Here is a 27,811-nt window from a genome sequence, read left to right as displayed (position 1 = left end):
CCTCAGGTCATGGAATTCCTCAACAATAAGCACGCCTATTTCATCAAGTGAGAGCTCCTGGGATTCCAAGCTTAGTAGTGTTCTGTGTGAATGAGGAGTGGATACTGAACGCAACACTACACCATAGCGCTATGACAGGACTGGACACAGAGAACACCACTACACCACAGCTCCATCTACAGAGTAAGTGAACAACTGTACTGTTCTATACTACTGCTTTTAACTGTGATCCACTAACTCTAGTAGTAAGGACTCAGACACTATTATCTCATTTAGTATGCAGTGTGTAGAGCATATGTGTGAAAGGAAAGGTTGCTGTTTGGAGCATGTGTGTGGTTGAACTGGCCTTCTGGCATTTAGGGCAATTACAATTAACAATTAACACCAAGGGGTTAGTAATACCTCATCTAAAAGGTATTGTTTTTGTGTGTATGAATTTGAGGAGTCTGAAATGAAGGTTGTTATTTCCATGACCCTTAATTCCAATCCCGCTGTTGTGGTAAATGATGGTTCAGTATTTGTTTATGATGACATTCCACATCTGCTTGGTAGTTATCTCCTGCTCATCTTATCTCTGCTGACAACAACTCCTGTGTTGCACAAACATACACAACTGCCTACAAAACACTATATATGGCAGCATAAGTGCATTGCCCCTTTAATACTGCTTTACAGAAGGAACACAAGGTAAGTCAGGGTTCCCCAATTGGCGTTTGTTTTTTATGAGCAAAAAAAATATACAGTACCAGTTGAAAGTTTGGACACACCTACTCATTCAAGGGTTTTTCTTTATTTTTACTATTTTCCTACATTGTAGAATAATAGTGAAGACATCAAAACTATGAAATAACACACATGTATCATGTAGTATCAAATCAAATCAAATCAAATGTATTTTTATATAGCCCTTCGTACATCAGCTGATATTCTCAAAGTGCTGTACAGAAACCCAGCCTAAAACCCCAAACAGCAAGCAAAGCATGTGAAAGAAGCACGGTGGCTAGGAAAAACTCCCTAGGAAAAACTCCCTAGAAAGGCCAAAAACCTAGGAAGAAACCTAGAGAGGAACCAGGCTATGAGGGGTGGCCAGTCCTCTTCTGGCTGTGCAGGGTGGATATTATAACAGAACATAGTCAAGATGTTAAAATGTTAAAATGTTCATAAATGACCAGCATGGTCAAATAATAATAATCATAGTAGTTGTCGAGGGTGCAACAAGCACGTCCGGTGAACATCATCATGTATTAAACAAATCAAAATATATTTGAGATTCTTCAAAGTGCCCACCCTTTGCCTTGATGACAGCTTTGCACACTCTTGGCATTCTCTCAACCAGCTTCATGAGGAATTGTTTTCCTTCTTAATGCGTTTGAGCCAATCAGTTGTGTTGTGTCAAGGTACAGTAGGGTTGGTATACGGACGATAGCCCTATTTGGTAGAAGACGAAGTCCCTATTATGGCAAGAACAACTCAAACCATCAAGCACTATGATGAAACTGGCTCTCATGAGGACCGCCACAGGAAAGGAAGACCCAGAGTTATGTCTGCTGCAGAGGATAAGTTCATTAGAGTTACCAGCCTCAGAAATTAGCAAGTAACTGCACCTCGATTGCAACCCAAATAAATTCTTCATTTGGATGAGTTGGACCGTTGAGTGAAGGAAAAGCAGCCAACAAGTGCTCAGCATATGTGGGAACTACTTCAAGACTTTTGGAGAAGAATTCCAGGTGACTACCACATGAAGCTGGTTGAGAGAATGTGAAGAGTGTGCAAAGCTGTCATCAAAGCAAAGAGTGGCTACTTTGAAGAATCTCAAATATAAAATATATTTTGATTTGTTTAACACTTTTCTGGTTACTACATGATTCCATATTTGCATTTACATTTACGTCATTTAGCAGACGCTCTTATCCAGAGCGACTTACAATATGTGTTATTTCATAGTTTTGATGTCTTCGCTATTATTATACAATGTAGAAAATAGTAAAATAAAGAAAAACGCTTGAATGAGTAGGTGTGTCCAAACTTTTGACTAGTACTGTATATGTTTTTTTTTGTGTGTGTGAAATGTTCATTGTTGGACATAAAAAAAACACCAGGAAATCAGCTCCAAGTGATTTTAATTTATGAAATCTGTTCCCAAGTATTCCCAAATTATTATGTTTTAGTCAAACATTATATCTGTTTGGGCTTCTTGCAGTCAATTTCCAGTTTACAAATTATATATACTGCTCCAAAAAATAAAGGGAACACTTAAACAACACATCCTAGATCTGAATGAAAGAAATAATCTTATTAAATACTTTTTTCTTTACATAGTTGAATGTGCTGACAACAAAATCACACAAAAATAATCAATGGAAATCCAATTTATCAACCCATGGAGGTCTGGATTTGGAGTGACACTCAAAATTAAAGTGGAAAACCACACTACAGGCTGATCCAACTTTGATGTAATGTCCTTAAAGCAAGTCAAAATGAGGCTCAGTAGTGTGTGTGGCCTCCACGTGCCTGTATGACCTCCCTACAACGCCTGGGCATGCTCCTGATGAGGTGGCGGATGGTCTCCTGAGGGATCTCCTCCCAGACCTGGACTAAAGCATCCGCCAAGTCCTGGACAGTCTGTGGTGCAACGTGGCGTTGGTGGATGGAGCGAGACATGATGTCCCAGATGTGCTCAATTGGATTCAGGTCTGGGGAACGGGCGGGCCAGTCCATAGCATCAATGCCTTCCTCTTGTAGGAACTGCTGACACACTCCAGCCACATGAGGTCTAGCATTGTCTTGCATTAGGAGGAACCCAGGGCCAACCGCACCAGCATATGGTCTCACAAGGGGTCTGAGGATCTCATCTCGGTACCTAATGGCAGTCAGGCTACCTCTGGCGAGCACATGGAGGGCTGTGCGGCCCCCCAAAGAAATGCCACCCCACACCATGACTGACCCACCGCCAAACCGGTCATGCTGGAGGATGTTGCAGGCAGCAGAACGTTCTCCACGGCGTCTCCAGACTCTGTCACGTCTGTCACATGTGCTCAGTGTGAACCTGCTTTCATCTGTGAAGAGCACAGGGCGCCAGTGCCGAATTTGCCAATCTTGGTGTTCTCTGGCAAATGCCAAACATCCTGCACGGTGTTGGGCTGTAAGCACAACCCCCACCTGTGGACGTCGGGCCCTCATACCACCCTCATGGAGTCTGTTTCTGACCATTTGAGCAGACACATGCACATTTGTGGCCTGCTGGAGGTCATTTTGCAGGGCTCTGGCAGTGCATCTCCTGCTCCTCCTTGCACAAAGGCGGAGGTAGCGGTCCTGCTGCTGGGTTGTTGCCCTCCTAGGTCCTCCTCCACGTCTCCTGATGTACTGGCCTGTCTCCTGGTAGCGCCTCCATGCTCTGGACACTACGCTGACAGACACAGCAAACCTTCTTGCCATTGCTCGCATTGATGTGCCATCCTGGATGAGCTGCACTACCTGAGCCACTTGTGTGGGTTGTAGACTCCATCTCATGCTACCACTAGAGTGAAAGCACTGCCAGCATTCAAAAGTGACCAAAACATCAGCCAGGAAGCATAGGAACTGAGAAGTGGTCTGTGGTCCCCACCTGCAGAACCACTCCTTTATTGGGGGTGTCTTGCTAATTGCCTATAATTTCCACCTGTTGTCTATTCCATTTGCACAACAGCATGTGAAATTTATTGTCAATCAGTGTTGCTTCCTAAGTGGACAGTTTGATTTCACAGAAGTGTGATTGACTTGGAGTTACATTGTGTTGTTTAAGTGTTCCCTTTATTTTTTTGAGCAGTGTATAATTATGTTCCGGCCCCCCCGACCATCCGCTCAAGAAAAAAATTGGCCCGTGGCTGAATCTAGTTGATGATCCCTGCAGTATGTCATGCATCTGACTTGCCTAGTTAAATGAAGGTTACACATCTGGAAATGCTTCTCCATAGTCTGTTTCAGTGGCCAGTGCAACGCAATCTCTACTCTTTGTGGTCTGCAGGTCAGATCATTTTTTTTTTTTACTGCATTGTTTGGTCTGATCTTGTGTGTAATATGCACAGTAATTTACCAAACTGTTACAATTCAGAGGGAAGCATGTCATTACAGCTTGGGAGTCTTGAGGGGAGGAGTGATGACTTTCATTGACTTTCAAATTGACTATCTATCTATCTATCTATCTATCTATCTATCTATCTATCTATCTATCTATCTATCTATCTATCTATCTATCTATCTATCTATCTATCTGTCTGTCTGTCTGTCTGTCTGTCTGTCTGTCTGTCTGTCTGTCTGTCTGTCTGTCTGTCTGTCTGTCTGTCTGTCTGTCTGTCTGTCTGTCTGTCTGTCTGTCTGTCTGTCTGTCTGTCTGTCTGTCTGTCTGTCTGTCTGTCTGTCTGTCTGTCTGTCTGTCTGTCTGTCTGTCTGTCTGTCTGTCTGTCTGTCTGTCTGTCTGTCTGTCTGTCTGTCTGTCTGTCCCCCCTCATCTCTCTTTTTCTTTCTCTCTCACTCCCCCTCTCTTTCTCAGCATTGTGCAATTTGTGGGGGAGAATGGACAACCACACTACATCCCATATTCCAGGAATCTCCCCTGGACTGGAAAACTAAACAGGCAGAGTCAGTCCAAGGGGGATTTACCCCTTAAAAGTAATCTGTACCATACACACACATATTTCAATATGATTCAACATGTTGGAGTGGGGATTTGCTTAGAGTCAAGGCTGTCAAAATGGTATGTTAATGTTATCTCACACATGTACAACCACACACACACAAACACACACACACACACACACACACACACACACACACACACACACACACACACACACACACACACACACACACACACACACACACACACACACATTGCAATATGATTGAGTGAGAGTTACTTGGGAGTCAAGGTTATCTTAATATCTGTAATCCAGAGATATTTCTCTCCTACACAGACAACCACATGCAACTCATGCGCACACGTGATGTAGCAAACTGGTGCAAATTAAAATCCTATATCTGTAGTCCTGGAGGATCTCCAGCTGTTTCTGTTAAACACCATGGAGCTGCAGACATGTGCACTTTGATAGAGCATAAAACTCCCCTTCTCAAGTCATATAACACGCCTGCCTGGGTATACAGGAAACCTGACCACGCACAGGGAAACACAGCTCTTTTTCCCATTCTTATGGAAATGCAGATCATTTCTCTTCAATCTGAATACTAACACAGAGCACTGTGTCTCAATATGATTTAAATGAATTGCACATCTGCATTAAACAATAGCAGTAGATACATAACACCAGCAGAGATTAAAGTAAGCAGAAGTCCGAAGTATAGAGATACAAAGTGAGTATAAAGATTGAGGATACACAGTAACCAGAGTACAAGGAATATAGTCTGACTGGAATTCTTGTGCAATTTCTATAGTATTGTAACGAAGGCCACCGAAATTTGCACATTGTTTGTTGACTAGCGTAAACAGTCTAGTACACTGATTTACCATGAAATAATCAAGTTGTATTTTATTTAAATGAACAGATTGTGCAGCTGGTCAGTGCTAGGGTGCACTAAATGCCTTCCCAAATACTCTCTCTCAGCATGCCTCCCACATCCTCACATACAGCAACTCATTTGCATAACATTGTGTAATAGGCTGAGAGACTTTCGAAAGTGTAAACATTACAATAATTTTTTATATTCCCTGGGTCGGATCAGTGAGTTGGGCAGGTGTGACAGACAGATATCAACAACGGTGGATAAATTAAGATGTCCTACTCAGGCCGTTTACCATTAGACAAAATGGTCAGTTTCGGTCTGCTTAAGGGGTGACTCTTCCATAGGCACCAATGCGTTAGCAGCTGGGTCTGGTCTGCTTAGTTCATTGGCAGTACACGAACCAGAAAACAATAGCGATTGTGATGTCTCGCTTCTCCTCCGTCTCTGCAGATATGACAGCCAGCGACCTCCAGCTGAACTCTGATTCACAGAGGTCGATGCCTCCCGCAAGATGCAGGGGCCCCTTCAACAGCATCAAGGTAGGCTCAAGAGTTACATGTATCATTTTCACCTGCAACTAGCTCCAAATGTCAATTCAATACCAGAAGTAGCAAAGGAATAGAAATCCATGAGAGTAACATACTTTTTAGAACACCACTTGATGCTGCTAATTAGCATTTTACCGTCTGGCTGTTGCTGTTGTGTGTACAACTTCCTAAATGATTGGTTCTCATTTGCGAGGTGGACAATATCAAAAACATTAACAAGACAAAACCTCTTCACATACTTGCTGCAACTGATGCTATTTGGATTATGAAAAGGTAAAAAGCAGTACTTGGGATGACCGTCGTAAGGAGGAGACCAAGGTGCAGCGTGGTAAGTGCTCATGATTAATATTTATTATAACTCAGAACACTAAATCAAAACAACAAACAAAGGAAAACAAACGTCACATTCTGCAGGCTTTACTGAGCTGTACAAAAACAAGATCCCACACTGAAGGAGGGTAAAAGGGCTGCCTAAGTATGATTCCCAATCAGAGACAACGATAGACAGCTGCTTCTGATTGGAAACCATACTCAGTCAAAACAAAGAAATACAATGACATAGAATGCCCACCCCATATCGCACCCTGACCTAACCAAACAGAGAAAAACGGCTCTCTCAGGTCAGGGCGTGACAGTACCCCCCCAAAGGTGTGGACTCCCGCCCGCAAACCTGAACCTATAGGGGAGGGTCCGGGTGGGCATCGACCCATGGTGGCGGCTCCAGTTCGGGGCGTAGCCCCCGCTCCGCCCGCTGATCCCTCCGCTTTTGTAACACCGGACAGTGGATCGTCGTCGAAGGAACCGGACCGCGGATCATCGCCGGAGGCTCTGGACTGCAGACCGCCGCCGGAGACTCTGGACTGCAGACCACCGCCGGAGACTCTGGACTGCGGACTGACCGCTGGAGACTCTGGACTGCGGACCATCGCCGAAGACTCCGGACTCCGGACTGCGGACCGTCGCCAAAGACTCCGGACTGGGGAACGTCGCTGGAGGTTCCAGACTGTGGGCCGTCTCAGGAGGTTCCGGACTGTGGGCCGTCTCAGGAGGTTCCAGACTGTGGGCCATCTCAGGAGGTTCTGGACTGTAGACCGTCGCTGCAGGCTCCGTGCCATGGATCAACACTGCAGGCTCCGCGCCATGGACAATCACTGGAGGCTTTGTGCCATGGATCATCACTGGAGGCTTCTTACGTGGAGCTGGAACAGGTCTCACCGGACTGGGGAACGTCGCTGGAGGCTCCGGACTGGGGGACGTCGCCGGAAGCTCTGGACTGGGAACTGTCGCCGGAAGCTCTGGACTGGGAAGGCGCACTGGAGGCCTGATGCGTAGGGCTGGCACAGGTGGCGCCAGACTGGTAACACGCACCTCAGGGCAAGTGCGGAGAGCAGGAACAGGACACACCGCACTGGGCAGGCGCACTAGAGGCCTGATGCATGGGGCTGGCACAGGTGGCGCCCGACTGGTGACACGTACCTCAGGGCAAGAGCGAGGAGCAGGCACAGGGCATACCAGGCTGGACAGACTCACTGGAGGCCAGGTACGTGGGGCAGGCACAGGATATACTGGGCCGTGGAGGCACACTGGAGGTCTCAAGCGTAGAGCTGGCACAACCCGTCCTGGCTGGATGCTTATTTTCACCCGGCAAATGCGGGGCGCTGGCACAGGTCGCACTGGGCTATGATTGCGCACTGGCGACACAGTGCGCGGAGCCGGCGCAGGATATCCTGGACCGAGGAGGTGTACTGGAGACCAGGAGCGCTGAGCTGTCACCACCCTTCCTGGCTGAATGCTCACTCTAGCCCGGCAAATGCGTGGCACTGGCACAGAGCGCACAGGGCTGTGAATGCGCACTGGCGACACAGTGCGAATCACCGCATAACACGGTGCTTGCTAAGTAACTCGCTCCCCACAGTAAGCACGGGGAGTTGGCTCAGGTCTCCACCCTGACTCTGCCAATCTACCCGTTCCCCCCCCCCCCCAAAAAAAAATTGGGGGCTGCCTCTCGTGCTTCCGTCGATGCTGTGCTAGTTTCCTCGTCTTGTAGCCGCTCTGCTATCGCTGCCTCCACCTGTTCCCATGGGAGGCGATCCCATCCGGCCTCGATCTCCTCCCACATCTAGGATCCCTTGCCGTCCAGGATGTCTTCCCAGGTCCATTGCTCCGGACCACGCTGCTTAGTCTTTTTGTGGTGGGATCTTCTGTGACGATACAAGTAATGTATCGGTCTGATTTATGGGTCATGTTGTCACAGAACTGAGACAGTACTAGGAAGTGAGGTAAAATCTGTGTCTACAGATTGCTGTTCAGGAGTCAAGATATGATGACCTTATAGGGTTAGAGAAGCATGCTAGCATGCTAACATTAAGGAAATTAACCTACCTTCATTGACAGGATATGTTTTGGGACTGGAGAAAGAAAGATCTTCAGAGAGGAAAGAGAGTGAATCTTCCTTATTTTACGATCTGTAATTTAGTTTATTTCTTACTGTAGTGAAAACATTGATGTTTTGGCATCCTGTACTGTGGTTTTTCTCTATAGTCCCAGGTGGGGTTGTGTTTCCTGGTGTTTTCAGCACATCCTTGTATTGTTTCCAGATTTAGAAACACATAAACATGTCCTCTGAATGGGGTATGCATGGGAAAGCTTCTAGACACTCTTATGAAACCGATTAACTAGCCTGCTAATATTGTTGCACTCGCTAAGTCTAGGGGTCTTAGGCCTAGTTAACTGGTCTGTAACCGGATTTAAGATGTGCATCTAAACTCAGCAAGAAAATAAACGTCCCTTTTTCAGGACCTTGTCTTTCAAAGATAATTAGTAAAAATCCAAATAACTTCACAGATCTTCATTGTAAAGGGTTTAAACACTGTTTCCCATGCTTGTTAAATTAACCATAAACAATTAATAAACATGCACCTGTGGAACGTTCGTTAAAACACTAACAGCTTACAGACGGTAGGCAATTAAGGTCACAGTTATGAAAACTTAGGACACTAAAGAGGCCTTTCTACTGACTCTGAAAAACACCAAAAGAAAGATGCCCAGGGTCCCTGCTCATCTGCGTGAACGTGCCTTAGGCATGCTGCAAGGAGACATGAGGACTGCAGATGTGGCCAGGGCAATAAATTGCAATGTCCGTACTGTGAGATGCCTAAGACAGCGCTACAGGGAGACAGGACGGACAGCTGATCATCCTCGCAGTGGCAGACCATGTGTAACAACACCTTCACAGAGTCGGTACATCCAAACATCACACCTGCGGGACAGGTACAGGATGGCAACAACAGCTGCCCGAGTTACACCAGGAACACACAGTCCCTCCATCAGTGCTCAGACTGTCCGCAATACGCTGAGAGAGGCTGGACTGAGGGCTTGTAGGCCTGTTGTAAGGCAGGTCCTCACCAGACATCACTTGCAACAACGTTGCCTATGGGCACAAACCCATCGTCGCTGGACCAGAGACAGGACTGGCAAAAAGTGCTCTTCACTGACGAGTCACGGTTTTGTCTCACCAGGGGTGATGGTTGGATTCACGTTTATCGTTGAAGGAATGAGCATTACACCGAGGCCTGTACTCCCAGGACTTCTACTTCAATAACAAATGTTGGTTTGGTCCCAAATAATCCATTGTTATATCCAAATAGCGGCGTTTTGTTCGTGCGTTCAAGACACTATCCAAAAGGGTAAATAAGGGTGACGAGCATGGCGCAATTCGTGACAAAACATTTCTAAATATTCCATTACCGTACATCGAAGCATGTCAACCGCTGTTTAAAATCAATTTTTATGCCATTTTTCTCATAAAAAAGCGATAATATTCCGACCGGGAATCTGCGTTTAGGTAAACAGACGAAAGAAAATAAAGCATGGGGTCGACCCGGGCACGCGCCTAAGCCCATAGTACTCTGATCACTTGCCAAACGCGATAGTGTGTTTCAGCCAGAGGCTGCCTCGATATCGTTCAGCTTTTTCCCGGGCTCTGAGAGCCTATGGGAGCCGTAGGAAGTGTCACGTTATATAGCAAAGATCCTCAGACTTCAATAAAAAGAGCCAAGATGAAACACAACTTGTCAGACAGGCCACTTCCTGCATGGAATCTTCTCAGGTTTTGGCCTGCCATATGAGTTCTGTTATACTCACAGACACCATTCAATCAGTTTTAGAAACTTTAGGGTGTTTTCTATCCAAAGCCAATAATTATATGCATATTCTAGTTACTGGGCAGGAGTAGTAACCAGATTAAATCGGGTACGTTTTTTATCCGGCCGTGTCAATACTGCCCCCTAGCCCTAACAGGTTAACTACACTGTTTTATGAGTCTACTGCCTCATGAATGCACTTGTATTACAATAAAACTGTACGTCAGCAAATTAAGAATTACTTTAAAAAAGATGAGGGATAGGCAGCTTGTACTACAGGTGCAGTACCAGTCAAAAGTTGACACACCTACTGTCAAGGCTCAGGAGAAGACTCAGATGCAGACAGTTTTGAAGTAACAAAAGTTTATTACTCAAACAAGGGGGCAGGCAAACAACAGGTCAAGGGCAGGCAGAGGTCAGTAGTCCAGAGCAGAGTCCGATAGGTACAGAACAGCAGGCTGGCTCAGGGTCAGGGTCAGGGTAGGCAGAGTTCAGTAATCCAGGGTGGTATGGCAAGGTACAGAACGACAAGCAGAATCAGGGTCAAGGCAGGCAGAATGGTCAAAACCAGGAAACCAGGAATTAGAGACAGCCAGGAGCACAGAAAAAGACGCTGGTAGACTTGACGAAACAAAACGAACTGGCAACAGACAAACAGAGAACACAGGTGTAAGTACACTGTGGATAATGAGGAAGATGTGCAAAACCTGGAGGGGGGTAGAGACAGACACAAAGACAGGTGAATCAGATCAGGGTGTGAGAATTTGAGAGAATGCCAAGAGTGTGCAAAGCTGTCATCAAGGCAAAGGGTGGCTACTGTAAAAAAATCTAAAATCTAAAATATATTTTCATTTGTTTAACACTTTTTTGGTTACTACATGATTCCATATGTGTTATTTCATAGTTGTGATGTCTTCACTATTTTCTTTAATGTAGAAATAGTAAAAAATAAAGAAAAACCCTTGAATGAATAGCTGTGTCCAAACCTTTGACTGCTACTGTATGTAACAGATTTTGCTCTGGTTGTGAAAATCCTCATAAAGTTACTCATAGGCCTCCAGACCCTCTTGACTACTGTAGCAATATGTTTTGTTGCATTACATACTTTCTTTACATAAAGGTGTCAAATGTGCAACTCGACGTAGTGCCCCGTGTGGAACAAGATGTTCTCCTGAATATTTCAATCAGACTTTGGAGCTCTCTGTAGTTCATTGATCAGATCATATTATTTACTACTTAGAGTAAGCTGGGAACAACATTTTTGATACACTTCATGTATCTACAGTCTGTCTGCATACTGATGAAACCATAAACAAATGATATACCATGGTTTTCAAACTCTCTCTCCCTTTCCTCTCTATCCTCTCTCTCCTGTCTCTCCAGTTATTTGTGCTGTGCCATGGCATGCTCCAGCTGACCCAGCTGTTGGTGTCTGGATATCTGAAGAGCTCCATCTCCACCATAGAGAGACGCTATGGCTTCTCTAGCCAGAAGTCTGGCATCTTGGCATCCTTCAATGAGGTAAGCCTAAACCTTACCCTGACCCTATCCCACCACTCGTTTGGGCTGATCAAGATAATAGGAAGATTGACTGATAAATTCCAGATCCATATAGGTTCAGATTATTCTTTTTATTTATATATGAAAAAATTGTATACTTTAAATGTTTACATGTGAGAGTGGGCACATGAGTGTGTTAATGTTTGTGTTTCAGTGATTGTGTTGTGCTCATGATTCTGTGTGTGTGTGTTTATGTGTGTGTGTAGGTGGGGAACATAGTCCTAATAGTGTTTGTTAGTTTCTTTGGTAGCCGTGTCCACAGACCACGGTTCATTGGTGGAGGGGCACTGGTGGTCAGTCTGGCTGCTCTGATAATGGCCATGCCTCATTTCATCAGTGGCCCCTACCAGTACACAGACCACATCAGCGGTAAGTCACATACACACACACACATACAGTACATACATATATTTGTTTGAATCTCAAAACAAAAATAGTAGTTATCACCTAACTCTCAACTCCTTCCTACTTCTACCTGTGTTCCATAGAATCCAAGGAGGACGACTCTGGCCTCTGCCAATTAGAGAGCTCTTTCCAATCACCCTTGTCCAATCATAGCTGCACTCAGCAGGAGAGTCACTCCCAGCAGGGAGTATTCCCACTCCTGCTCCTAGGACAGCTACTCCTGGGAATCGGCAGCGTTCCCATACAACCCTTCGGAATCTCCTACATTGATGACCATGCCAGCAAGAGGAACTCTCCTCTCTACCTCGGTATGAGCACTGGGAGTGACTGGGAAACAGGAAATTCTTGAAATACAGGAAATATACATTCTGATGCAGGTCTTTGGGGTTTTTAAACTAGGAATCAATAGTATCACTGTTGGTTTTTTAAAATGGAGAGTTGCATCATTCTTCTCTAACGTTCCACTCAATCCCCTCCAATTCTGAGAATACTTGCAGGGACATTAGAAGGAGTTAGATTAGGAATATCACACATAACCCTGGTGCAGGATGTGGAAAAATAGTAATGAAACTAAAGTGAATGTTTTGTATGCACTCATTGTTTTGCTGCTCTCAAGGGAATGTCATGTGTGTAATCTTTATGATACAATGAAACTTGAGATCAGCAAACAATGGGCAGTCTTTTATTTTATTTTCATCAACTTCGAAGTATGATCTGGGGTGAAACCAAACGATAAGCATTCTTTTCTGTGTCAGTATATTGATCCCACAACAGGGGTGACATGTCTGACTGTGGTTCCCCCCTGCAGGTATCCTCCTGGCTGTCACGTCTATTGGTCCTGCTTTTGGCTTTATGATGGGCTCCTTCATGTTGAGCTTTTATGTCGACATTGACAAGATGTCCAAAGGTGAGCACATACACAAATGCATCATACTGTGACACTTTCTGTCATTTCTACAGTGCCATCAGAAAGTATTCACACCCCTTGACTTTTTCCCACGTCTTGTTGTGTTATAGCCTGAATTTAAAATTGATTAAATTTGAGATTTTGTGTCACTGGCCTACACATAATACCCCATAATGGCATAATGTCAAAGTGGAATTCTGCTTTAAATTAATTAAAATTGAAAAGCTGAAATGTCTTGAGTCAATAGGTATTCAACCACTTTGATACAGTATGACTGAAACGAGCTGCAAAAAACACTCAAACTGGACAGTTGTATCTCCGTCTCTTCATTCAAAGACTCAATCATGGACACTCTTACTGACAGTCGTGGCTGATTCACGTGATGTATTATTGTCTCTACCTTCTTGCCCTTTGTGCTGAATGTCTTCAAGAGAGCGAGAGTTGCACCCCTTCTGAAAAAACCTACACTCGATCCCTCCGATGTCAACAACTACAGACCAGTATCCTTTCTTTCTTTTCTCTCCAAAACTCTTGAACGTGCCGTCCTTGGCCAGCTCTCCTGCTATCTCTCTCAGAATGACCTTCTTGATCCTAATCAGTCAGGTTTCAAGACTGGGCATTCAACTGAGACTGCTCTTCTCTGTGTCATGGAGGCTCTCCGCACTGCTAAAGCTAACTCTCTCTCCTCTGCTCTCATCCTTCTAGACCTATCTGCTGCCTTTGATACTGTGAACCATCAGATCCTCCTCTCCACCCTCTCCGAGTTGGGCATCTCCGGCGCGGCCCACGCTTGGATTGCGTCCTACCTGACAGGTCGCTCCTACCAGGTGGCGTGGCGAGAATCTGTCTCCGCACCACGCGCTCTCACCACTGGTGTCCCCCAGGGCTCTGTTCTAGGCCCTCTCCTATTCTCGCTATATACCAAGTCACTTGGCTCTGTCATATCCTCACATGGTCTCTCCTATCATTGCTATGCAGACGACACACAATTAATCTTCTCCTTTCCCCCTTCTGATAACCAGGCGGTGAATCGCATCTCTGCATGTCTGTCAGACATATCAGTGTGGATGACGGATCACGACCTCAAGCTGAACCTCGGCAAGACGGAGCTGCTCTTCCTCCCGGGGAAGGACTGCCCGTTCCATGATCTCGCCATCACGGTTGACAACTCCCTTGTGTCCTCCTCCCAGAGTGCTAAGAACCTTGGCGTGATCCTGGACAACACCCTGTCGTTCTCCACTAACATCAAGGCGGTGACCCGATCCTGTAGGTTCATGCTCTACAACATTCGCAGAGTACGACCCTGCCTCACACAGGAAGCGGCGCAGGTCCTAATCCAGGCACTTGTCATCTCCCGTCTGGATTACTGCAACTCGCTGTTGGCTGGGCTCCCTGCCTGTGCCATTAAACCCCTACAACTCATCCAGAACGCCGCAGCCCGTCTGGTGTTCAACCTTCCCAAGTTCTCTCACGTCACCCCGCTCCTCCGCTCTCTCCACTGGCTTCCAGTTGAAGCTCGCATCCGCTATAAGACCATGGTGCTTGCCTACGGAGCTGTGAGGGGAACGGCACCTCCATACCTTCAGGCTCTGATCAGGCCCTACACCCAAACAAGGGCACTGCGTTCATCCACCTCTGGCCTGCTGGCCCCCCTACCTCTGAGGAAGCACAGTTCCCGCTCAGCCCAGTCAAAACTGTTCGCTGCTCTGGCACCCCAATGGTGGAACAAGCTCCCTCACGACGCCAGGACAGCGGAGTCAATCACCACCTTCCGGAGACACCTGAAACCCCACCTCTTTAAGGAATACCTGGGATAGGATAAAGTAATCCTTCTAACCCCCCCCCCCCCTTAAAAGATTTAGATGCATTATTGTAAAGTGGTTGTTCCACTGGATATCATAAGGTGAATGCACCAATTTGTAAGTCGCTCTGGATAAGAGCGTCTGCTAAATGACTTAAATGTAAATGTCTGTGCCCAATAATGTTTGAACCATGTTTTGTGCTGCTATCATGTTGTGCTTCTGCCATGCTGTTTTGCTACCATGTTGTTGTCATGTTGTGTTTCTACCATGTTGTTGTCATGTTGTGTTGCTACCATGCTGTGTTGTCATGTGTTGCTGCCATCCTATGTTGTTGTCTTAGGTCTCTCTTTATGTAGTGTTGTGGTGTCTCTCTTGTCGTGATGTGTGTTGTGTCCTATATATTTTTATTTTATCCCAGCCCCCACCCCTGCAGGAGGCCTTTTGCCTTTTGGTAGGCCATCATTGTAAATAAGAATTTGTTCTTAACTGACTTGCCTCGTTAAATAAAGGTTAAATAAAAGATATAGCAAGCTTAAATAAGTTCAGGAGTAAACATATGCTTTACAAGTCACATAATAAATTGCATGGACTCACTCTATACATGTATATATGCAATAATAGTGTTTTTTAGAATTATTTTTGAATGACTACCTCATCTCTGTACCCCAAACATACAATTATTTGTAAGGTCCCTTAGTTGAGCAGAGAATTTCAAACACAGATTCAACCACCAAGACCAGCGATGTTTACCAATGCCTCGTGAAGAAGGGCGCCTATTGGTAGATGGGTAAAAAAAAGCAAGCATTGAATATCCCTTAGAGCATGGTGAAGTTATTAATTACACTTTGGATGACGTATCAATACAGCTAGTCACTACAAAGATACAGACGTCCTTCCTAACTCAGTTGCCGGAGAGGAAGGAAACCGCTCATGGATTTCACCATGAGGCCAATGGGGACTTTAAAACAGTTTAATGGCTCTGATAGGAAAAAACTGAGGATGGATCAACAACATTGTAGTTACTCCACAATACTAACCTAAATGACAGAGTGAAAAGAAGGACGCCTGTACAGAATAAAAAATATTACAAAACATGCATCCTGTTTGCAAACAGGATGCGTGTTTTGGAATATTTTGTACGGGTTTCCTTCTTTTCAATCTGTGGTTTCGGTTAGTATTGCAGAGTAACTACAATGTATGAGGTATACAGAGATGAGGTAGTCAGTCATTCAAAATAATGTTAAACACTATAATTGCACACAGAGTGAGTCCATGCTACTTATTAACTTGTTAAGTAGATGTTTAACCCTCAACTTATTTAGGCTTGCCATAACAAAGGGGTTGAATACTTATTGACTCAAGACATTTAAGCTTTTCATTTTTAATGAATTTGTAAACATTTCTAAAAACATAATTCCACTTTGACATTGTGGGGTATTATGTGTAGGCTGTAACAAAACAAAATTAGGAAAAAGCCGAGGTTTGTGAATATTTTCCGAAGGAACTGTATTTACCTTTAAATACGATCATTTCCATTCTCAGAGCTTTATTAAAACCTTCACGGAAAATCTCCCTACAACTTTTACCGGTCAGGAAAGTTAGGGCTTCGTTCCCGGAACCAATCTGAAACCAAAAACACATGTTCCTACAACTTCCAAGGAACCAAATGTGCCAGGTCTCTCTCTCTCTCACTCTCACTCTCACTCTCACTCTCACTCTCACACTCTCACTCTCACTCTCACTCACTCACTCACTCACTCACTCACACACACTCACACACTCACACCCAGGAGGTCCTCAGATGTTCACAGCATGTCAGGAGTGTCTCATCCGGAGCTGATATGGGTTAGGGTTGTGGTTGAAGCATTTATTATTTAACCTTTATGGAAAGTCAGTTAAGAACATATTCTTATTTACAATTTTTTTTAATTTTTTTTATTTACAATTTATTTATTATTTAACTTTTAAGGAATGTCAGTTAAGAACAAATTCTTATTTACAATGACGGCCTACACCGGCCAATGATGCTGGGCCAATTGTGCGCCGCCCTATGGGACTCCCAATCACGGCCGGTTATGATACAGCCTGGAGGTCCTCCTCTTATAGTTTCCTTTACAAGCCGAAATAAAACTCTGAATGATTGTGTTTTAATAAACAGGGTTTAATGGAGACTAGCTGGAATAATGTTGATGATAACGACCATGTTATCCTTACTCCACTCCTGTGAATTCTAACGGGCAAACATATATAGTGCATTTGTTACATTGCAGCCTCATTCCAAAATGTATTAAATTGTTCTTTTTGTTCTCATCAATTTACACACAATACCCCATAATGACAAAGCAAAAACAAGTTTTAGAATTTTTTGCAAGTGTATTGAAAATAATAAGCTGAAATATCACATTTACATAAGTATTCAGACCCTTTACTCAGTACTTTGTTGAAGCACCTTTGGCAGCGATTACAGCCTTGAGTGTTCTTGGGTATGACACTACAAGATTGGCACACCTGTATTTGGGGTATTTCTCCCATTCTTCTCTGCAGACCCTCTCAAGCTCTGTCAGGTCTGGCTGGGCCACTCAAGGACATTCAGAGACTTGTCCCGAAGTCACTCATGTGTTGTCTTGGCTGTGTGCTTAGGGTCATTGTCCTATTCGAAGGTGAACCTTTGCCCCAGTCATAAGGACCTGAGCGCTCTGGAGCAGGTTTTTATCAAGGACTTTTCCAATCCACCTCATTCTGTGTGAACCACAGCTTTCCCTGCAATGCTTCAGACACCTCAGAAACTGGATTTATCCCAGTCATGGTCATGGACCAGTGTCCTGTCTTTCCAGTTTCATGTCATTGATCTCGTCCTTCCAGTTTGATGCATCTCATTTATCAAGGTGTGAGAGTATCGTTAGTGATTGGGGACATGTTCAAACGCCTGCTGAAGTATGTATGTATGTGCGTGTGTGTATGGCGTGTGTGGGGGTATGTTGGTGCATATCTATAGTTATTTACTTCTGTAGAAAAGTGCATGATATCAGACGAATTTCTGTTATAGAAATTAGCTTATTCCCTTTTTGGAGGAAAATATGTTCTTAACTGGAATCTCGGTCTCTGAACAGCTGGTATGACCTCATTTACTCAGTCTTTCACTTTAGTCACATAGAATGAATGTGGAGTTTCTCACAGTGAAAGAGAAAATGACTTCTTCCTGGAAGCTGCGGTCAGTTAGAAAGAGATTCAATGTTCTGTTGAAAAATGCCAAGGACAAAAATGTACTTTCTTTCCTAATATCAAAATTTTTTCAAAAGGTTATAACGTTTTAAACCAGGAAGTGTTCTCAGGGTGCACTTCAATACATACAGTACCTTTGATTGCATTGGTTATTTAATTGAATAGTTGATTGAATATTGTTATTTTATTATTTATGAATACTTTGTCACTAATACAGTAACATGTCTTTCTCCTCTCTGCAGATCAGATAGGTCTGGAGCGAAGAGACCCTCGCTGGGTGGGAGCCTGGTGGCTAGGCTTCTTGGTGGCAGCCTCCTTCCTCTTCCTCACCTCACTGCCCTACCTCTTCTTCCCCCGGCAGATGCCCAAAGAGGTGTAGTATGGGATACAAGCTGAGACGTTGTAACTGTCATGATATATATTTGTGATTGATTGACTTTATGTCTTATTAAGCATTAACTAAGAAAATGTAATGAAAGTTGAACAATCTTCTCTTATAGAAAAAATGTGGTTCAGAGAAAGAGTGAGGTTTGACCTTGTTGAATAAGGTCCTGGTTGATATCTATCATTCTGTAAGGGAATGTTTCAAAAGAGGTTGAGTCTTTGGTTCATGTTTCTCTCATCAGTCATCTGGCACAAAGAAGAATCATTGTGCCAGGTCTTGCTCAATAGCATAGCATACACACACACACAAACACACACACACACACATAGTCTCTTGAACGCTGGCCAAGGCTTTAAAAGCTCTAAAGCTTGCCGTGTAACTTGAGTGCACTGCAGTGTTTCATACACTTTAAATGTTACCATTTCGCAATCAGAGATCTTGTAGGCAAAACTCTCTCTTTCCCACATCATGTTCCCTAGACCTGACAAAGGCTATTAGAGAGTTAATGCAATAATGACAGGATTGCATGTTTGCAGTGCCATGATCAAACTCTAATCTGTTGTAATACAGGTACAGCGCATAATTGCAGTGTGGTTCTTTCTCTCCCCTGGTTAGGAAACTGGAGGCGATGCCACCGAGCCCAGAGCAGAAGAGGAAAAGAAACCACTGCCAGACCCCGTCCAGGAACTCACCCTCACACAGTTTCTCAAAAGTGAGACACTTTTATAAAACCACATCCACATTTCTTTTCACTGGGTCTGTGGGTGACTACAGAGCATTAAGGGTGACAGTCACTGATATACATACTGATAGTATATAAAAAGCAGAAGTGGTCACATTGTGTCCTCTCTCTTCCTCTATTGTTGCAACCCCCATGGTAAATATTGTCTTAAGCAGTGAGGTCATTAGCCATTAGCCCCCCTCTCCCTCCCTCCCCCTCTCTCTCCCAGGTTTCCCCCGTATCGCCCTGCGGACCATGCGGAACCCCATCTACCTTTTGGTGGTGCTGGCACAGGTCCACCTGGCAGCGATGGTAGCCGGCCTCGCCACCTTTATGGCCAAGTTCATAGAACGCCAGTTCACCCAGACTGCCTCCTTCTCCAACATGATGATCGGTGAGAGAAATTATTCATTATCTCTGTGAAACATCTTGATTTAGATTAAGGTTAGGGTTTGTCTAATAAAAAAAAAAAATAGAATCAATGGACCAAATGAAAATTCCACTCAATGGAGAGTTATTACTTTAAAATCCAATCTGCAAAACTTAAGTATTTGGCATATGTATTTGACTCAGGTCTGATGGGAACAAGAAATATGGGTAATATTACATCATATACACACTTAATACTAGCTGAGATGAATAATAGAGTATGCTCCAACTCTCCAGGGGTCTATGAATAGCACAGAGAGCATGGAATTCTACCACAGAAACACTGCTATTGAGCAACTGGAGGTAATCATTCCAGAAGATTGCCTGCAGAGCACAGGCAATCAAACCCCTGCCACCCACTACTGTTTATAGCAGGGTCAAATCTGGATGGGATTTACTTTCCCTTTACCCCAGTGTTTTAGTTCTTTGGAAGGGCGCAGAATCTCCAGCGTCAGCACCGGAAGCTGCCAATATCAACATTTTACATGACTACAAAATAAGGCCAACTATTATTAGGAGGGGTTTAACAGAGCTAGGCAGAGCGGAACCACCCTGCCTATGTAAGGGGAAACACTGGTTGCGTTCCAGGTTCTTTTTCAAAGTCAGGCAGCACAGATCTCATGTCTCCGGAACCATGTTGTCTTCTGAGATCTATCTTCTGAGATGTGCAGGGCGACTGCAAAAAACACGACCTGGAACGTGTTCACTACTTAAATCGGAGTGACTGTTATGCTTTATTAATAACAAATTAGGCACATTTGGGCAGTCTTGATACAACACTTTGTTACAGAAATGCAATGGTTCATTGGATCAATCTAAAACTTTGCACATACACTGCTAATCTAAATTGTACCTGGGCTGGAATAATACAATATGGCCTTTCTCTTGCATTTCAAAGATGATGGTTAAAAAGTTTTACAAAAGAATGGTTGTTTTTTTCTTTGTATTATCTTTTACCAGATCTGTTGTGTTCTATTATCCTACATTCACATTTCCACAAACTTCAAAGCGTTTCCTTTCAAATGGTACCAAGAATATGCATATCCTTGCTTCAGGGCCTGAGCTACAGGCAGTTAGATTTGGGTATGTCATTTTAGGCGATAATGGGGAAAAAAGGGGCGGATCCTTAACCTCTGTGTGCCTGTAGGTGGGGTGAGTATCCCTCTAGCGGTGCTGGGCATCGTGCTAGGTGGGGCTCTGATGAGGAGGCTGAGTATGTCTACTAGAGGCTCCGCCCTCATGTGCACGGCAGCCATCTTGATGTGTATCCTCACCGCTCTGCCTCTCCTCCTCCTCGGCTGCTCCACACAGAGTGTCACTGGTGTCTACCCCACCACGTAGGTTACCATCACCTCTCCTTAAAACAGCACTGAAGCCTTAAGTTGCCATTGTGTACTCCACCAGGTACCATTCCTCTTTCTCCCTCTGTTCTCAGACAAAATGTTTCCTTGGGGTGTAGCGCTGGGTGCTCCTGTCCGACCGAGACTTTTAACCCAGTGTGTGGCTCAGACGGGGTGGAGTTCATATCACCCTGTCATGCAGGCTGCATGACCAAAGTACAGGACAACAACACCATCAAAGTCCTGGTAAACCACTACACCTGCCTGTTCATGAATAGGCTGAATCCTATCTTTCCCAGGCCAATCATAGAGGTTAAAAAGAACACAGAGAGACAACTAAATCACATAACATGCAGAAACATGAAGAAACCCAAGATTATGAATTTCCAGGAAGTAGACATGTCAGACATACACAGCTCTAAAGGGGCTTCACTTCTGCTTTACTGTCAGATGTCTACTCAATGGAAAACAGGGTTTACCGCCAGACTCAGTATTATTTACACTGAATACTCACATACACTCCACCACCATACAAAGCTCGGGAGAAGAATATTCCCTTGCCTTGAAGCCAGAGAGACTATCAAGCCAGTTTCTTGATAATGTACTTTTATTTTGTGAGATGAGTGATTCTCATTCACACCTACTATGCCAACAGTTACTACCAGATGCAGTGGTGATTGGCTGGTGGTTAATGTCATGTGACTCTTTCTCTGACAGAACTACACAAACTGTGCCTGCATCAACGGGTCCCATGCATTGCCGGGGACATGCGGTAGCAACTGTGAACACCTCCTCTTGCCCTTTATGGTTCTCTCTGCCCTCACCTGCTTCATCGCATCCTTCTCACAGACGCCATCATACATGATGATACTGAGGTACAGAACACACTCACACACATACATATGAACACACACACTAATCACCTACCTACCTACAGAGATAGAGAGAGAGTCATGTGCAGTCGTGTCCCCATGGTAAAGCCTGAGGTATCTGAGTTCTCTCACACTCTCCCTTAGTTATTATTGCTGGGACACAGACACTAGTTCTATTGCTTAGCCCTGAGGCAGTAGTTGCCGCTGTATCATAACATCATCATCCGTCATGATGTCTCAGTTGGTTATAACGCATTCCTCCTTCATTTCAGCATGTTTGAGCCTGCCCAAACCAGACACACACACGCACACACACACACACACACACACACACACACACACACACACACACACACACACACGCACACGCACACGCACACACACGCACACGCACGCACACGCACACACACACACACACAAACCATACACGTCAGCACTGTGTGTGATAGCAAACATAACGAGGGAATAAACAACAGAGCTTTCCGCTTCCTCACTGGTAACACTTATACAGTCTGCTAAACATGACCTATAGATGTTTAACCAACTCTTCATACACTGTCACTCTCATTTATCAGACAGCAACTGCACACGCAACAACACAGATTTCAAGATAAAGTGGATGGGGTAGTTTTTACATATTGATATTTAAGCAACGCAAAGTGTGTGTGTGTGTACAATTGTGCTTGTGTGTGTGTGTGTGTGTGCGTGTGTGTGTGTGTGTGTGTGTGTGTGTGTGTGTGTGTGTGTGTGTGTGTGTGTGTGTGTGTGTGTGTGTGTGTGTGTGTGTGTGTGTGTGTGTGTGTGTGTGTATGATACGTCTGACATAATTTACTGCATCCGTTCAGCTGTTCGGTTTCACTCTGAGCTAAACGCAGACTCCATCCAGCTGGTCAGTAAGTTCTTCACACCAGAACTGGCACGGTTACTGTGACTGATGTTGACCCGCTCCCATCCTTTCCCTTTCCCTCTTCATCCCCTTTACCCTCTCCTTCACTTTTTCCTTCTTGCTCTCTCCCTCTCTCTCCCCTGCAGGACAGTGAGAGCAGAGGATAAGTCTTTTGCGGTGGGAGTTCAGTACATGCTCTTCAGAATGCTGGGTGAGTTATATCAACATTTCCCGGACAGCCACACTATCACATCTTTGGCCCGGGATTCCAAGAAATGTAGATAAACGACCAATGCAGAGTGATTCACTTTCACAGTGATCAACCTTTCTGCTCGACATCCACAGTTTGAACAGCAAACGTCTTGGAAAAAATGCCTTTTCAAAAATCCAGCCCCGAAATTCCTCTCTGGCTGTCCTGTTAGGTGACATGAAGCAGGACCATGTAAACTCAGAAAACACATCTCTACGGCACAATGACACATATCAACACTGCCACTCAAGAAGAATCATCTCACAGCCTCTCAGCCAATTGTGTATGTGTGTGCACATGCGTGCGTGAGTGCATGTCTGTGTGTGCATGTTCACATGGATGTGTATTTGTAATTGGTGTACGTGTGTGTTTCCAGCATTCCTGCCAGCCCCAGTCCTGTATGGCATTGCCATAGACACCACCTGTATCCTCTGGGGGAAGAAGTGTGGGAGGAACACATCATGTCACTACTACAACATGGACCTCTTCAGACAGAGGCAAGCACCAGCAGATATACCCTCCACCTGCACAATGACTCATGCCTCCATGTCAGCCATACTTAGAGTTTGCACTTTTGGGACCATTCCATTGCACTTTTGGGACCATTTTACCAGGCAAACTAAATCAAGCGCAGCTCCATTTTTTGAAAGTATTTGCCATACAGTATGTATTAGACGCAGGTCTGTTATAGAGTATACAGAATATCTTGGATGTATGATATTTACAGATTCCATCTCTTTTATGGCCAGGTTCCTGGGACTGCAGGTGTTATTTGTTTGCGGAGCGTTCATCTGCTTCCTGCTCTCTCTCCTCATCCTGAGACATAGGGCAGGACAACAAGGCCAGCAGGCGGGACAGAGATACACTGTGGTGAACGGAGTAAAGAGTCCAGACAACAACACCGCCTCCAAAGAACTGCAGAGGATGGCAGCATGAGAGAGGACTGAGAGAGAAAGATAATTGAACTGAATTGCAAGCTGGGTAGACAGAGAAGAAAAATGTATCAATCTAATTCTCCAGAGAGTCATGATGAAGACTACAGAGATGAGAAGCGCTCCGTGGGCATCTTTCTCAGGGAGAGTCCATCTCTTACTTTGTGTCCTCTATTTTGTCCATGGGAGGACCTGTTTCTCTCTCTCCTCCTGTTGGCCAATGAGGAGTGTTTAAATATCTCTACACTATTACTGCTCCCAAACTGCCAGTGCTGTATCTGAGACATGGTAACATAGCGTGTCATTCTCTGGAACCAGTCTGAGTGGTCCCCTTTCCACTGATACAGGGTCAGATCTTTTTCCATCTCTCTTATGCTTAAGGTTAGGACATGGCGAGTGTAAGCTGCTATAAACTGATCCTAGATCTCTAGATGTTTTTTTATATTAGAATTTTATTGTCACATCCACCGATTAGGTGCAGTGACATGTGTTGTTTTACAGGGTCAGCCATAGTAGTACGGCAACCCTGGGTGCCTTTCTCAAGGGCACATTGACAGAATTTTCACCTTGTCAACTCGAGCCACCAGACTAAAGCGATCAGACCAAAGACAGCATTAGAAAACCAAACTCCCACTAAGCCAATACTCTTGTTGTGTTGGTTGTTTTTAGGAAACATGTATATACCATATATTTTTCTTTGTTTTTTAAAATGCATTTTTGGCCTTTGTAATCAATATAAAATGGTGAATTTATACTTTCAAAGAAAAGGATCATTGTAGATTCAGTAAGCAAGCGCCTTACATTTATACAACTCCAATAAGATATAATGCTTTGAATCTTATCATGTGAAACATAATGTAAATATTTTTACGTACAGTTTACAGTATTCTTACAATTCTTGTCAGTGGGATTTTTATTTGATGGACATTTATGCACAATGCATCTGTTTCTCCATTGCTCTTGTCATGTAATGAGTTATGGTAGGCAAGCATAGATGTGGTAACGCAGATGTTCCATTGATCAGATTGGCGCACATTCAACAAATCTGATCTAACAAAGTGGATATTCATCAAATCTGTCATGATTGATGTAAATAACAGACCCACAATGTGGTTACTTAAGTCCGATTTTGATATATTTGGCTGTTTTTGTTGCAAACCTTTTCAGGTTTAGAAGAAGTGACTGCTAAACGCTAACTGCTATTTGTATAAGCTGGTTAGCATACAGAAATCGTTGATGGTAGTCAAAGTCGTTTTTAACTGTAATGCATTTAATTGGTACCGATGAAGATATGAACATGTGTTGGGGTTGACATCCATACCAGCATTATACTCTGATTTTGACCTCAACATAGTGTGAAATACACATATAAACAATAGCCTAAATGTAGGATAATTCTGCTGTGGGGCAATGAGGAGACTCGGGATCTTTCCCCCACGCGTATCCATGGTAATTACATTGTTTTGGTCGAGTTCAATTGACTTCTTTATCGCGTCTATTGTGAGTTTAAAGTTCCTTTCCAAACAGGGAAGAAATCATGAATGTTATAAACTAATGTGAACCCTTGTGACATGGAAGAGAGTATTGTTCTCTCAGAGAGGAGTTAGAGGAGGGAGTTAATGGTGGAGGGAGGATGTTGTGATAACTGAGCCAAGATTTTCTAACTGCCATCATGAGTGATGACACACCAGTTTAATAAACTCTATCAGCAGACAGACATGTTCAGGCCTCATACTTTGTGTAAATGAGTCATGCCAGGAGAGCAACCGTCTCTTGCTGATTTACTGTGTGGAGTTGCTCAACTGGGACCTGCCCAGACCTACCTAAGATGTTGTGATATGCACCTTAATCTCACAATATCTGACTTAACACCAGAGAATTCTGCCATGTCCTGCAGAGGCAAGGACCAAAGAGGCCCAATTCATGTCATACCAGAGACAGACATTCTGCTTGAATTATCTGTGTGTGTTTAAGTGTGTGTGTGTATGCTGGCTGACCCCAACAACGCTGCTGCTTAGATAATCCAGAACCACGGTTTCAACATTCCAGGAACTTTTAATAAATTCCCTGGTTTTCCAGAAGTACTGCTTGAAAGATTCTGAATTTCTTGCTTATTCCCTCCTGATTCTGAGAATCCTCCAACCGGCGTTTCGGGAAAACCAGGGAATTTTGCAACTCTATCCAGAACACACTGCTGCGGTTTAGGGGAGTGAGTGAGGGGGGGAATTAGTAACACAAACACACACAGACTCAGTGAAGCCATCAGTAACTCTGAGACCTTTCCCCCAGTTTCAGACCCAGAAAGGGAGAACAGATTTTAGCTTACACAGCAGCAGTCAGGATAGACTCACACTGGTGTTCTACTCACACTGTAAAGTGTTTGCTGGGAATTTGATAGTAACTTACAGGCAGCTCAGTGGCAAGTAAAATTCTGTATTTCATATTGTAGTACACCTCCTGTAATCTATATACAGTATCAAAGCAAGTACTGTTTAATGACACACAGTACAATACCGTAAAATCGACTGTATTATACTGTAAAAAAAAAAGTAAATGGTACCGTAACTGAAATGAAGGAATGAATGGATGAATTAATTCAATTCATTGAAGGAATAGGTTTGTACTTCACAGTATTTTATTGTAATTACAAGGCATTGTTGCAAGCAGGTTGGCTGCTAGGTATAGTGTTTACACATTACAGCATATTAATGAATATTTGGTGTTTTATATTACTTGCATTTCTAGAGGTCTTAATGTTACGGCTAGACGTTCCGCTAGCGGAACCACTCGACAACATCCGGTGAAATTGCAGAGCGCCAAATTCAAATTAAATTACTATATATATTAAACTTTCATGAAATCACAAGTGCAATATATCAAAATAAAGCTTAACTTGTTGTTAATCCAGCCGCCATGTCAGATTTCAAAAAGGCTTTACGGCGAAAGCAAACCATGCAATTATCTGAGGACAGCACCCCATCATACAAATGCATAACAAATCATTTTCAACCAGGGAGGTGCGGCACGAAAGTCAGAAATAGCGATATAAAAAATGCCTTACCTTTGATGATGATCTTCTGTTGGCACTCCAAAATGTCCCAGTTACATAAAAAATTATCCTTTTGTTCGATAATGTCCCCCTTTATATCCATAAAAAACTCAGTTTAGCTGGTGCGCTTCAGTCAAAAATCCACTCAGTTTCCCTACGTCAAGATGCATACAAAATGAATCCCAAACTTTAATAGTCAACTTTTCCAAACAAGTGAAACAACGTTTATAATCAAACCTTAGGTATCCTATTACGCAAATAAACGATAACATTTAAGATGGAGAATCGTTATTGTCTTTACTGGAGATAAACAAAAAGAACGTGCACTCGTCCATGAGCAAGGAAATACTACAAGCCAAAATGGGAGCCACCTAGAAAAACTACAATTTCACAATCAGCATGAAACTCTTTCTAAAGACTGTTGACATCTAGTGGAAGCCCTAGGAACTGCAATTTGGGAGGACAGGGGCTTATAATTATAGTACTAGCCAATGAAAATAGAGGTAAGCTGAATTCTTTTTGGGGGGGGGATGGTTTGTCCTCGGGGTTTCGCCTGCCATTTATTTCAGTTCTGTTATACTCACAGACATAACTTTAACAGTTTTAGAAACATTCGAGTGTTTTCTATCCAAATCTACCAAGTATATGCATATCCAAGCTTCTGGGCCTGAGTAACAGGCAGTTTACTTTTGGCACGCTTTTCATCCAGATGTGAAAATACTGCCCCCTAGCCCGTTAACAAAGCCTTCCAAACTGGCAGGGCAAAACGGACCAAAAGAGACTTGCTCCCACCCCAATCTGTCCCTTATACATTATAAATTGATGGGGCACTACTACCACATACCAGTTAAACTGGTATAGAATT

The 27,811-nt window shown here is 43.9% G+C and overlaps 1 protein-coding gene across 1 annotated transcript; it reads left to right on the top strand.

The window, feature by feature from the left end:
* Positions 1 to 34: 34 nt before the first annotated feature.
* LOC106603569 (solute carrier organic anion transporter family member 2B1) lies at positions 35 to 25,612 on the top strand. Its single transcript, XM_014197427.3, has 15 exons — positions 35 to 183; positions 5,947 to 6,035; positions 11,570 to 11,707; positions 11,953 to 12,115; positions 12,235 to 12,459; positions 12,960 to 13,058; positions 18,325 to 18,455; positions 19,083 to 19,179; positions 19,418 to 19,582; positions 20,765 to 20,954; positions 21,053 to 21,203; positions 21,675 to 21,832; positions 22,862 to 22,926; positions 23,342 to 23,462; positions 23,715 to 25,612. Exons 1-15 carry the CDS (start codon positions 132 to 134, stop codon positions 23,899 to 23,901), a joined length of 2,031 nt encoding a protein of 676 aa, XP_014052902.3. The 5' UTR covers positions 35 to 131; the 3' UTR covers positions 23,902 to 25,612.
* Positions 25,613 to 27,811: the final 2,199 nt, after the last annotated feature.

Source organism: Salmo salar, chromosome 04 (assembly GCF_965601325.2).
Source record: "Salmo salar chromosome 04, fSalSal1, whole genome shotgun sequence".
Taxonomy (NCBI): Eukaryota; Metazoa; Chordata; class Actinopteri; order Salmoniformes; family Salmonidae; genus Salmo; species Salmo salar.
The sequence above is the reverse complement of the archived record's forward strand: the minus strand, read 5'-3'. Positions and strand labels throughout refer to the sequence as shown.

Coding starts and splice junctions, on each gene's coding strand:
- LOC106603569 (XM_014197427.3), top strand. CDS start 132: ATGACAGGACTGGACACAGAGAACACCACTACACCACAGCTCCATCTA. Junction 11,708..11,952: donor TCTTGGCATCCTTCAATGAG/GTAAGCCTAAAC, acceptor GTGTGTGTGTAG/GTGGGGAACATAGTCCTAAT. Junction 18,456..19,082: donor CCCGGCAGATGCCCAAAGAG/GTGTAGTATGGG, acceptor TCCCCTGGTTAG/GAAACTGGAGGCGATGCCAC.